We start from the raw sequence: 13,166 nt of genomic DNA, 5'->3' as shown, positions 1-13,166 counted from the left end.
TAAACTACAAGAGAAAAACTTAAATAAACAACTTATGTGGAAATTTGGACTCCTTTTTCAGGGAAAATGCTTGCAGGCGTAGAATTTTTTGCAGCCAAAGTTTAATACTTATTAAATGCATCGTACAAGGCTAAATTGATTTAGAATAACTTTTGTTTTGGTTTGGTTTTTTAACTTAGCTTCCTACCTAATACAAACAAAAGGATGTAAGAGTGACTGATATATGTATGAATATATTCTAGCCTTGTAGTTATTTAATTTGGTGTTTAAAAGGAACTTTTAGTGATATTAATCTGCATTTCTTTTTGTCCTTGAGTATTAAGAATCACAAACAATTCTTGATAAGTAGAGAAATAGAATCCCAGATCTGAAATTACAAAAAAAAGTCTTGAAGGTTTTTTCAGTAGTAACACCTGTCTCCTCTTTGATGATGTTTTGATGCAAACAGATCTTTTCCTCTTTAAAAGTAGAAATCAAGCAAACCTGTTGTATATTAAGGAAAAAAAAAGAAAAAGGTACTTCCTTCTAATATTTTTTTTCCCTGTTGTTTTATTAGAGCCTGGTTTTGCTATTCCTGGGCATATTAGAGGTGCTGACGTAGCCTAATCCATAAGCAGCTGAGTGAGTGGCTCTGTTAAGAGCCTTAGCCTATGGGAATACAGAAGGTAGGAGCCAGCCTACAGAGCTGGGGTCAGTCTGGAGGGGTTTTGGCAAAGTCTCAAGCAGAACTGGGAGTTTCTTAAACCTGTGGGTTTGAGTAGCTGAGAAAAACCTCTTTCTCCATCAAGATGTAGGTGGATTTTACAGAAAAGTGGTATTAAATCCCAGTCTGTAACACTGAACATTAATGTTAGCCATTTATTTGATTGTTACAGCATGTGTTAAAGAGCTGCTGCCGCCCATTTTGCAGCCTAATGTGTTTATTAGGCGATCTTCCCAGTGGCATCTTGAAGTGTCTGTCAGGTAAAAAATTCATGAGCGTTATTGGCTTTCAGGCTGCAAATGGAATATGTCGTCTTCTTGCTGTCTAATACACCACTCTAAAGCCATTACACAGGAGTGAGGGAAAAGATTGAGGAAGGAGCCTTCAGCTTAAAAATGTGAGTAGTAGGTGTTGGAGCCAGTTTTCAGTTTTTATATACATGGACTCAATGGCATTTCCAAGTAAATTATGTTTCTTTTCTTAGTTCTAGTTTGCGGAGTTGAAGAATAGAGTTTGCTAAATACTGCCATAAATCTTGTTTTAATGTTACCTGTAATAGACTGTCTTTAAAATAGAAAGAATAGAAAAGATAGAAGAGGCTACAGATGCATGTCAGATTTTAGTACAAATCCTTTAAAGGTGACTAGAGTCTTTCATCTCGCTGCTATCACCTTCCTTGTAGAAACTCTGCTTTCCCTTTAGCTTTGTCCTGTGTGAATGTTGTGGGGTGGCAAAGGTTTTAGACAGGTGTGTATGTAGTAAAGGTGGTGGTGCTATTTTGAGGAAAGAAGCATACCTTTAAATAAATTAGTTTATGTTTTTAATCTAAAGTTACCATCACCAACCCACGGTATTGCACATCTTGTTTATTTTGGCAGATTGGCATTGTTTTGTTTGGGGTTCCAGGTGTGAACCCCAAACACCACCCCAGTGATGAAGGACAGGAATACCTACATTGGTTGTAGAGAATGTGGCTTACTTGTACCAGGGATTCAGGAGGATGGCTTAATATATCTCTTAACTTCCTTTTCTGTCACACTTCTTATTAGTGGATCTCTTGCTTAAATCTTACTTTACCAGACAATGCAGTCTTTTTTTCCTTGTATTTCCCTGGATTTTCACCTCTTGTTTTTTGACTTTCAAACCTTTACTCACATCTGTGTGGATTTGTGGGAGCTCCTGTGCCGAGCGAGGTCGTGTGTGAAAAGGCCGAGCTCTCCCAGTGCACGTGGGATGGGCAGGCGACATTCCCTGCCTGGGACTCTGACAGGTGCCATGGGCTGGGAGGGAAAAGTTCCCCTGAGCTGCTGTGCCTGACCAAGGAGAGGTTGGCTTCAGGCTCCAGTGGCCCCCCCCTCTCTGATCTAGTATCTTATCCTGCCTCTGACAGCAATTTCCTTTGGAGGCCTGGGAAAGCAAGCATTGCCTTTGCTGAAAAGGTTGCAGATTGCAGTATGTATCAATATTCAGTGTTTTCCAGTTCTGAAATGAAGCCAGTGAAAAAAGAGTTCATAAGCAGGAAAAAATGCAAAGAATCAGAATTTGCATGTGACTTCCAACTTTCCTCTGGCTTCTACCAGAATTAATGTTACACAGAGTACTTTTCTAATTTTGAAACTGAGATAGAAGGCTTTCTAGTCATGGCAACTTCTCAGGAAAAAAGGATGAGCTTTAATGGCTGTATGTTTGAGTAAACAACCACAGAACTATAAGCTGGTTTTTTTTCAAATTAGCTGTTAGAGAAAATTTTTTGCCAACCTTCTCACTGACTTGCAGTATAGTTTTGGTCACTAAACAGTATTTTTCTGTTTGTTACTCAGTAAAGCACTGACTGTAATAAATCTCTTTGATGTGTATCAGTTGTAGGTTCACTAGTTTCATCTGTTGGTGGGCTGGAGGGGTGGTAGTACAGTACTGCTACCTGATTGTCCACTATATGGTGCTTTACCTTTTGTTTGCTACTTTTCAGGTTGAAATAGCAGCTTTGAAGGTGTAATCCTCACTTATTCTTTAACTGCATTTGTTAGGCTTATAATAAATCTGACAGTTTAACAGGCCTTGTTTGGAAGATGGCCTGCTCTGATAAGAGATAAAATGCACATTATCTTCTTCTGCATTGACTCTGGATGATTAACTGAATTCACTGGTGCTGAGGATCAGTGTTGGAAGGCTTGCTCTGCATGCCATCTTCCTTCGTGACATTTGAGGAGTTGAGGAGATGTAAAAATTCACACAAGTGATTTGTGCTAGATATTTTCCTGTCTCCCACTTCACGGTGCCTCTGCTTTTCTTTCCCATTTGAAAGATGGATGTTTACTATTGCTTTATAATTAGGTTAAGCCTCTCTGTGTACTCCAACTTTAGCAGTTGCTGGTGGAGGATGTAAAGGAGGATGTGCCGTCATGACGAGAGCAGAGACTATTGTTTTATTACTGATAACAACAAAAACAAAACAAAAGAAACAAACAAAAAAGAAAAAACAAAAGAAAAAAGAATTTAAGCAAATTTCAGGCTCTGTTGTTTCAGTCTCCTGCATCTGGTAGAAACTGGTTAGGTGTCAATCAATGTGGTTACTAATATGTACTATCCTAAAGTTTTTTTAATTTAATTTTTCAGTATTTGTGATTTAAATTTAACAATTGGAATGATTAGCCAGTGGGGTTTATTTTTGGCAAGTATTTTGCATGCTTTGACCTCTGGTAATGAAATGGAAAGAGGGAAAATGCACTTCTGGTCTTAAATATAAATAGGAAAAAAGTATTAAGTTACCTGATATGTCCTGTTTATATGGGTCATCAGTGGGAGAGTAAAATTAGTTCTTTGGATATTTTTAGTAATAATATATGTGATTGTCTAATTATCTCTTTCCTTGTAGGAAAATGCTACAGTGAGTGTATTTATATTTCCATGGCTCTATTGCTCATTTATGCCCAGTGGAATTAAAGCTTGAGTAGCACCTTAGTCAGCATTAGAAGTTCAGTTCTTACTTATTGTTGTAGTTTTGGTGTTTTATTGGGATAGGACACATGGAAAAAAACATAATGTAGAGTAGAAAAATCTGGTACCGCCACTGAAGGCAAAATACCAATTCCACAGTGGGATATTATGTTTGTATTTTGGAGTGCAATACAGCTCTCAAACAACTTACACAATAAAAAAGGGAGTGCCTGGTCTTGCATGACAATTCATCCTGCGAGACATGCATTCAAATTTAACTTTGTAAGACAATTGCTTTTAAAATAAAACTTAGTTCAGAATCTGACATATCATGATGAATTTTTTTTCATTATCAAGCATTTCTTTATCTCTCTCTCCTCAAAGTAGTGATTACTGCTGATTTTGTTTTAACTAGTTCCCAATTTGCTTAATCATTTTTCTATACCTTGCTAAATAACCCTTACCAACATTTTCTTGATTTTTGTATTTTTATATCATAGAGCTGATATTATATTGCCACTACATCTAAAGCATTGGATGGATCGAATGGTTTAATTTCTTTATCTTTCTTCTTTCTGAAAATTCCTGTAGAGATATATAAAAAGATCAGTGGAGCAGGATAAATGCTGCTTTTTAATCTAAGGTAGTTCCCTTAAGGGGAAGTTTACTGGAGTAAAACTTTGAGTCTCTGACTTGTCATTCTACTCATAGTGTCTTTAGTTTTGAATTGTCATGTCTCCTGGAAAAATTTAGACTTCAAATGTGGGACTTCTGTTTTTTGAGCTGAGAAGTTCTATGAGTAGCTCAGGAACCTAGGAATATCTAAAAGTTCATTAAAAATTCTTAAGTTCTCTGTTAAAATATTGAATGATACCATGTTATGAATGTTTGTGTAGTATAAAACTGTTGGTAATAGTTAATAACCAAGACATTTTGATACAGATAAACCAATATTTATTGAGAAAATTAAGGCAGAAACCAAAAAGTATCATATGCAATTTAGCTGCTTCAACCCACAGATGTTTATTTCTCAGTCTAAAATTCATCTATCAACTCAATAAAAATTTATGACATTTTCTGTTTCTTGCTTGGAAGTTTCAAGTTTCCCAGGACCCTGTCCCTTGGTACTGTATGTGCCCAGAAGGACTTTCTTAAGAAAAATGTGTTTCTAGCTTCTTGGTTGTGCCACATTCAATTTGTAGAAGTACCCAAAACTTCTCAAGTTCTTCATCTAGTGGTATGCATTGGTCTTGATTGCGAATTAGCTCATGGAAAAATATGTGAAACAGCTGCTTTCTTTTCAAAAGACATGAGGAAACTGGATGAGTGCTTTCCTCTTTGACTCATTAAGAGTCATTGCTGAGAAGAGGGAGATGGAGCTTTGCTACCCTCCTCAGCCTAAGGGAGTTAAATAAACCTCAATCCCTGTTTCTCCAGACAGTGCTTGAACTGCTTACTCCTGAGTTTACTGGTATGGACCACACCCCTAAAGACTCTGCACTGCAAGGGTTAATCAGCCTTCCCTCTTTGCTTCATGAGCATCCAGCTATGGCAGGCAGGTGGCCTAGCACCCAGGAGGCTGTCCTGCATGCTGGAAATACAGGCATGGCAGCCCTCTCTGAAGAGGAAACTCCATCTCCATCGCCCGGGTTCTGGCTGTTTTAGTTGGTAAGATAGTGCTACAGAAGAGTCTATCCACACCTTCTAAAAGTTGATTCTTCCTCATTTCTGCAAACTAGGGAATAGATTTTAGTTTCTGAATTCCAGAAGAATCCCTGATCTCTTAGCTATCCCAGTCAGACCCTAAATACCTAGGGAGACAAGGGTTTGGGGGCACATCCTTTTGTTTTTAGTACTGTGTGCTAGGTACAAATGAGTGACTTTCATTTTAGCCTTTGAGATTTTTTAGATTGCTTCAGTATCATCTGTCTAGCTCTCCACTTTCCAGAACACCCATCTCTGGATTTTAAATTCTGCTTCAATATCATCTGTCTAGCTCTCCACTTTTCAGAACACCCATCCCTGGATTTTAAATTCTGCTCCGGAGTACAGTTACCTACAAGACAAGAAAATGGCCTATAAAAATCTTTGAGGTATTGAACAGGATTTTTAATTAAGACATAAAGTAGAACAGAAAGCAAACATGGTAGTAGGTGGTAGATTTCCAGAAATAAATTATGATGAGTGAGAAAGACATGGGTAACTCATTCTAAGAATAAACTGATAATGCCACTGAGAAAAAAGATGTAATAGCCTGTAAGTGCAAACAAAATAAATACATATATTGTTTGTTTAGTACTATTTGCTTTGTTTAAAAAGGAGAGAAGAAGGTGCTAGTTTTGTCATTATGATACTGCTTTTGTTCCCCTTAGTACAGAAGAATAAAGTTTAAAGTTTGGAGTGGGAGGTGAGTTTTAATATGTCCTCCAAAGGCTGATAGTGGACCTAGTGGGATTCCTACAGAACAGCATTAGTGTGAATGCAGGAAGAATTGATTTATACATTGGTAGAGCTACTGGTGAAACTTTGGTTCCCACAAAAATAAAACTTCCTTATCTGAAGTCTGGCAGAGTAGGTAGGAGAGCTGTCAGTAACAGTTTCTGTATGCTTTCTTGAGGAGGAGAGGGTTTTGGAGGATGGTGTCCACCATAAATGCTTACCTCCGTACTGCTTGGCAGGGAAGGGGAGTGAGAAGATGACAGTTGAGGGTTTGACAGTATTTGTGAATTGTTATTCTTGCTTTACTCAAGAAAAATGGCTGATTTACATTTCTCAGGTATTACTTGGGAAGCATAAGAAATGATGGGATTCCCCAGCCTAATTGTTTTTCTGAACTTTAGAAGACCAACTCACCATCTGAGTCTGGATCAGAGATCAGATCTTGGGAATATACAGCTTTCATCATGCTGATGATTTTTTCTCACCTTGGTCAGTGAAAAATTTAGTCATAGAAACAGAGCTGCAAGGACAGTTCCAACTCTCCACTGACAAAGCTTCTGTTTAAATATTGTCAGGTTCCTTAACAGTATCTTGCACCTTCCTTGGAGCTCTTATTTGTGACACTTCTGAAATTGCATAGTTTCAAGGAAAAATCTGTGAATGTATATTGCTACTCCTGTGCTTGGATAAATTCAGATATGTGTGTCTGCTGGGGCTAGGAGTCAGTGAGGACAGACAGCTGTAGGGGAGCAGCTGGGGTCAGGGTGTCAGACCCTGCTGGACACTGCAGTCGATGTCTCGTGCTCCGCTGGGCACTGGGGGTTCTGCAGCCAGGACAGAATGGTGGAGCTTGTGGTGGTGCATCTTCCCTGGAGAGTTGTGTCTGCTTTGCCACAGGACCTTCTGGCTCAGCTTACAGTGGGATCTTCTCAAAATAATAGCAGTGTGTATGTAGATATGCATATGCATGTATAGACTCAGTAGAGAAAAAGATAATCCAGGTGTCTTTCAAATACAGTCTGGTACCGTTCATGTCAAAGACCAGATGGAAGCTGTATGTTACAGGCATGATACAGTCTTTCTAATGAAACTTGAACAGTATCTAGAAGAAAGGAAATGACTCCACTCTCTGCTCAAACTGGTTAAAAAAATACTGAGATCAGCTCAGTTGGTGAGAGCGTGGGGTTAGTAACACCAAGGATGTGGGTTTGGTCCCAGTATGGGCCATTCACTGGCCCATGGACTCAGTGATCTGTGTGAGTCCCTTCCAACTCAGAATATTCTGTGAAAAATTGCTTTCAGTAAAAAGGAATTTTTATTTTCTTTTAATTTAGGGAAATGTTAGGTGGTGGTCAGTTCTGAATCTAGGATGGCTCCATCTCATTGTTTGCTTGCTCAGGTTTCAGTGAGTAGCCTTTCTCAGCATCAGCTGCTCACACCTTAATCTTTGGGCTGTTTCTGCCAATATATGAAGTATCTTCACTCAGTTGGCTCATTGAGAAAACCAAGATTTCCAATGTGAACATCTGATTACCCCCACACAGGCTGGCAGCTAGATTTTTAAAAATGTCAAAAAGAAAAAGGGAAGAGGACTGTGTCTTTAACCCCTAGCAATTCCCTTACTAGGTTCAGTGCATGGCTGACCAGGTCAGCAGAGGGAAAGGAGCTGGTGGGACAGAAATAAATGAAGGGCTTGAAGGAGGTGGTGAACTCCCTTGTTTTGATACCTGATTTCCACTTTATGCCAAAATGAAGTGGTCATACAATTACAGGCTCCAGCTCTTATTTTAGTATGGTATGAATCACCTTTTGGACACACTCACCTTCTTTAGGCTCCTCATGCTTATTTTTCTGCTAATCCCAAACACTACAGGAGCTCTCTGAAACGTCTAGCAACACCTCTCTCCCATCATCCTCACAAAACTGGCAGCAGCTAGGCAGAGGCTGAGCTGGGACTGCTCCATCTTCTATGAATTTTTGATCATTTACATCATCTCCCTATGTCCTTTGGTGATTTCTGCCTCCAGAATATTAGTTCTTGTTGAGAAATGTGTAATCTGAGTTTCATGTGCTTCTAAACAGCATAGGGAAACCAACAGTTGGGAGCAGGGCAGGATTTCCACAGGCTGTTTATTGCACAGATTATAAACTTTTGTTATTTTACTACATTAGCTTGACAAGTTATTCTCCTTGTGAGGTAGATTATATGTTCAAAATATTTATCAGTTCCTCAGCAATTTCTAGTGCTGGCAGATGTTCTGTTTCTACAGCTTTCTACTTTTGCAGCCATTATCTTCTGATTTTTAGCTAAAGCTGCATGTGCTACCTTTTGATGTAGCTGGGACACATGTTTTATTTCATGTATTTCAGTTCTGTTGTGTTTTTCTTGTTGTATGGCACTATGGCTTTTCTTTTGTCTTTCAGCATTCAACCTTGCAAATTTGCCACAAAAATTCAGCAACTCAGGCACAAAATATACTTATCAGTTCTGGTAACAATCAGATTATAATGCTTTACTTGCTCACCACAAATTTTCTTCTCAAGGAGTTCTGTGTAGCATTTTGTTGGGTCATAAACACAGTATTTTTATTGGTGCCTTTCAAACAAGCTGTTTTGAATGATGGATTGGCCAAGTAAAATCTTAGTTGAGCATGGAATGAGAAACTTGTAAATACCAACTGAGAACGCAATACTTTTCCACCATAACCCTTTCTTGCACTTTCTTCCTTTTAGTTGCTGATATGTGTTCAAGATGAGTGGGATGGGAGAAAATACCTCTGACCCATCCAGAGCAGAGTCGAGAAAGCGCAAGGATCCTGATCAAGTTGGACCCAGGTAAGACCATTTATTTCTGGAAATATTGAGAGAATGAGTTAAAAAATGTTACATGTGCTTCTGTTTTTCAGTTAGAAGATGACAAACAACATTCTTGCAAAGAGAAGTCAGTGCCAAACTACTTTATTGCAGTAATTCTGTGTTGTTGAGGGTTTGGGGTGGGGATGAGAACTATTCTCTGTTATTGATGTTTGTTTGTTTATTTTTGAGTCCAACTTTCTGCCAAAATGCAGAATTTTGGTGACAATTTAGGAGAGATGTAAAAATGGTTTTTGGCATTTACTGCAAGAAGTCTTCAGTCACTCATTTTATCAATCTGAGATATTTTTTACCACCTCTGTTGTACATTATAATCTAGGTCTTGAAAAATATTTTCCAGCTTTACAGCTACCAACACAAATGCATTTTAAAGCATAACCACTCATTCATCTTTTCTTAAGACTGCCATAAATTCATAAGGAGGCAGGGAGTATGGATTGCTCAGTGTAACTATTTAAGCTGGTTTATTTTCTCATACACAATCACTGTATAATACTCTTTGGATTCTCAATGCCGTGTGGGAGGGATACTTGTAAATATTCAAATCCTGACCCCCCCCCCCCCTTCTCCCCCCCAAATAATCTTGTGTTTTCAATTTCTAATCCCAATCCTCTTTTGAAACAAAAACATGACTGCTGAAAAAAAAATAAGTAACGTCTTTTCTAATGCTCCTTTCCTTGTTCCAGAGGAAACCTTTCTGTGTGATAAACTCCTAAGTTATGTACTGGTAGTGAGAGAGGTGTTTTTGTTAAACTACTGTCAAACCTTCTAAAATGACCTCTGAGCTGGCCAGAAGACAAGTAAACTGACATTAAAGACAGAATTTTTATAAATTCCTCTTTCAGCCCTAAAAGAAGCACTGAGAAACGCAATCGTGAGCAAGAGAATAAATACATTGAAGAACTTGCAGAGCTGATTTTTGCAAATTTTAATGATATTGACAACTTTAACTTTAAACCTGACAAATGTGCAATCTTGAAAGAAACTGTGAAGCAAATTCGTCAGATAAAAGAACAAGGTAAGAAGACTAATTAATTGACTTGGAATATTTCGTCTTGATTGTTATTTTATTTTTGGCTAACCTGATAGTCTCTTCAGCTTTTTTTTAGCAAATTCCCATGTTTTTCATTAATCAGTAATGAATAATGCTGTAAAGACATGTGAATAGAGTGTTTTAAGTATCATATTCAGTATTTTTAAAATAAGCTTCACTGAAAATTGTTTAGAGAGAGACTAAGTCGATCAGTCTGATGTGTGTGTCTAATGGAATTGAAATCACTTGTGCTTTCACAAAAGTTAAACTAGCAGATGGCTTTGGGGAAAAAAAACCACATACTTTTACATGGATGAGTAAGAATCCTTGCAAAAGAGAAGTGTCCAGGAGAGTGGGGTATGCAAGAGTTCTGCATGCTCGTTTTGCTTTCTTTTGTTGGTATGAATAGATATTGTGGACTAAATTATCTGCGTCCTTTAAATGATGACATCATATCCTCAACTACAATAGATTTGAAACTATTCTAATCTCTAGATAGGGTCCTGTTATAAATGTAAACCACAGAACGTGACAGTTTTCTTCCTGTTTTTTGTCTAGAAGATTAGTTTTGTATTTCTTTTCTTTTGATATATTTCCTATTCAAAGAGAAAACCCAAATCTTTTAGAAACTTGAAATTTTTTGGAAGTGGGTTTTGTGGCACAGGTCTGTCTAGGCAGGCACACTGCAGGTGTTTGGGGCAGATTCAAATTCTTAAAGTGGGTGCATGTAATTTTTCTTTTAATGTAGAAGATTTATATCTCTTTGTAAACTGTGTTTAGAGTGATTTCTTTGATTTTCAAACAATTTGAACATCTTTCACTTTTTCGCTTTTCTGTGGGAAAAGAATTTTTCCTTTTCCATACTGTGTGTGTAAAATTGTAAAAGTGGAGACCGCGTGTTTCATAATTTAGATATGTATTTATCTAAATACATAACTATATAAGTAGATCTGCAGTTTTAGACTTCAGTCTGTTCAAAGCTAAATGGAAAGTGGAAGGAGACAAATTGTGTCAGTTGCCTCCAAAGTTCTGACTGATTAATCTTAAGGAGTGTTCTATTTCTCAGCTTGTTCTCCTCTTTTTTGCTGTTAGGTTGCTATGATTTTTAAAGTGGATATTCTAGTGATGTTGCCATGCCCCTTATTAGAAGTGTACTTATTAACCTGACCCAATGTCCATCATTGTTTTGAACCTTACTGGCTTTTGAAGTATTCTTTTTCCCTTATTTTCTTCATCCTTTTCTCAAATTGATTTTTTTTCCATCACCAAGCAACACATACTCCTTATCTTTACCTGAGAAAAGGAAAAGGACCAAAAAATTGTGTTTTCCTGGGAAGTGGGTGCACAAAGGAAAATCTGCTAGTCCACTTTGGTAATTCTGTAAGCAGTTCTAGAAAATCTAGTCTGAAAATCTGGCTCTAACTCAGGGTAACTTTGTCAAATCCAGGGTTTTATTGTTTAGGACCAATATCACAACAATAGTTTTCATGAAACATGCACACTCACCAGACCAGGTTATACGTAAACTATTGAAGTCATCAAGGGCCAGAATTGTGCCAAAGCTGAATGTGCAGTTAGTTTTTTAAAGTCATAAAATCTTATTACGAAAACAACTGAATATACAGTCCTAAAGACAGACTAAACTGCTGTGAGCACTGTTTATTTCAACAAGTAGAAGTTGTTTGCAGCCCTTGAGCAATAAAGACACTGAATTGCTCTTTTTGATGTTGATTTGTTACACAAGGTTCTTCAGCTGAGGACAATTAGATGATCTGGTAACTGGGTGTCCACATAAAACTCACAGCTGGTACAGACTGACTTTAAGCCTCTAAGGGGCACCGCAAAACACTGAGACCTTCAAGGTGGTCATTAGTAGCATCTCAGAAGATCAGAATATTTGAAATTATTCCTTTGAGCTGATAAAGGTTTGATACCTATTCCTACATAGAAGCTACTTTTCCTTTTAAGAAAAATTCAACTGACAGCATACTCTGAAATGCAGTATTATTTTGAAACAGGCACTTCTTTAACAAAAACCTCTCACATATACTAAGTGTCCAGGTTGCACAAGCAGTACAGTCTACATGTACTTCTGTTCAGTGCCACAAAAAATCTGACATAAACAATGCAAACAGGTTGCAGACCTCGTGAGGCTATTACTGTTGCTCTCTCATGTTTTATAGGTAATTTATCACTTCACATTGGGAATCTTGCACTTGGATATGCTCATCATTTAAATGTATTAACTTTTAGGTTGTTCCAAATCTTTCTGATTGGTCTTCCACTGTAAAGACCTGTTAGAACACCTTGACAACAATCAAAAACTTGCATTATCTCTTTCTCAAACAAAAGTCATTAAAATAATGCTATACTTGCATGAAGTGCCACAAGAGTCAGGTTAAAAACAATGTTTTATTGCAGTTGTTGTGTTGATTTTTAATGTTACGCAGAATACTTGTAGGACAAAACTAAATGAACGTGCTGAAACTCTTCTGTGATTTTACACTACATAGACAAATTAAGATGGCTTAGTGGTCATACAGTGGGTCTGCTCTGCATTTCTTCCAAAGCAGATTAGATTAAATTAGTGAGAACTTAATTTACAGTTTTATTATTTAGAAATTTTAGTAAAGAGGTTGTTTCTTTGAAATAAATACTAAAAATTCTAATTGCACCTAAAGGTCTAATTATTTACAAAAGCACAGTCAGTTATAAATACCTTGAAAAGCCACTGAAAGCAACAAGTTTTATAACTTCTACTGAGCTTTGTCAAGGAAACTTTATTCTAGGTTCTAGGAATGAGAACAAGGAAGGATGAAATGCAGATTGATATTTGTTTCCCATGTCAAGCTAGCTGGGCTGGTAGCTGAAAAAATAATGGATCTTTTGCTTTAATAATACTATATAATTTAGTATAATGTTATCCTGATCTATTTTATATGCAAATATATACTTGGAATACTTTATCTGTTATCTTTCTATCATTTCTCACAGTATATACTTCAAAGATTCCTAAGTTGTGGTATGTTAGAGATTCTTTTTATTACAATTTGAAGGCAAGTTATAAATGCATGTGTAAAGCTAAATTCATTAAAAGAATTCAAGATATTTGGAAGATGTAACCATTGCATGGAGTTTTAATCTGGGTTTTGAAATGGTTTTAGTACTTGGGAAAGTGAT

The 13,166-nt window shown here is 37.2% G+C and overlaps 1 protein-coding gene across 5 annotated transcripts in view; it reads left to right on the top strand.

The window, feature by feature from the left end:
- Positions 1–13,166, top strand: part of NCOA2 (nuclear receptor coactivator 2) — a 188,672-nt gene that overhangs the window by 104,892 nt on the left and 70,614 nt on the right. For all 5 annotated transcript variants that reach the window (XM_058021410.1, XM_058021401.1, XM_058021420.1 and 2 more), the window contains 2 exons: positions 8,813–8,914; positions 9,799–9,971. In XM_058021410.1, the coding sequence (XP_057877393.1) occupies positions 8,832–8,914; positions 9,799–9,971 (256 nt within the window). In that variant the 5' untranslated portion in view covers positions 8,813–8,831. The remainder of the gene's footprint in view (positions 1–8,812; positions 8,915–9,798; positions 9,972–13,166) is intronic.

The sequence above is a fragment of the Melospiza georgiana genome, chromosome 1 (assembly GCF_028018845.1).
Source record: "Melospiza georgiana isolate bMelGeo1 chromosome 1, bMelGeo1.pri, whole genome shotgun sequence".
Taxonomy (NCBI): domain Eukaryota; kingdom Metazoa; phylum Chordata; class Aves; order Passeriformes; family Passerellidae; genus Melospiza; species Melospiza georgiana.
Note: the sequence above shows the minus strand (reverse complement) of the source record. Positions and strands in the feature narration are given on the sequence as shown.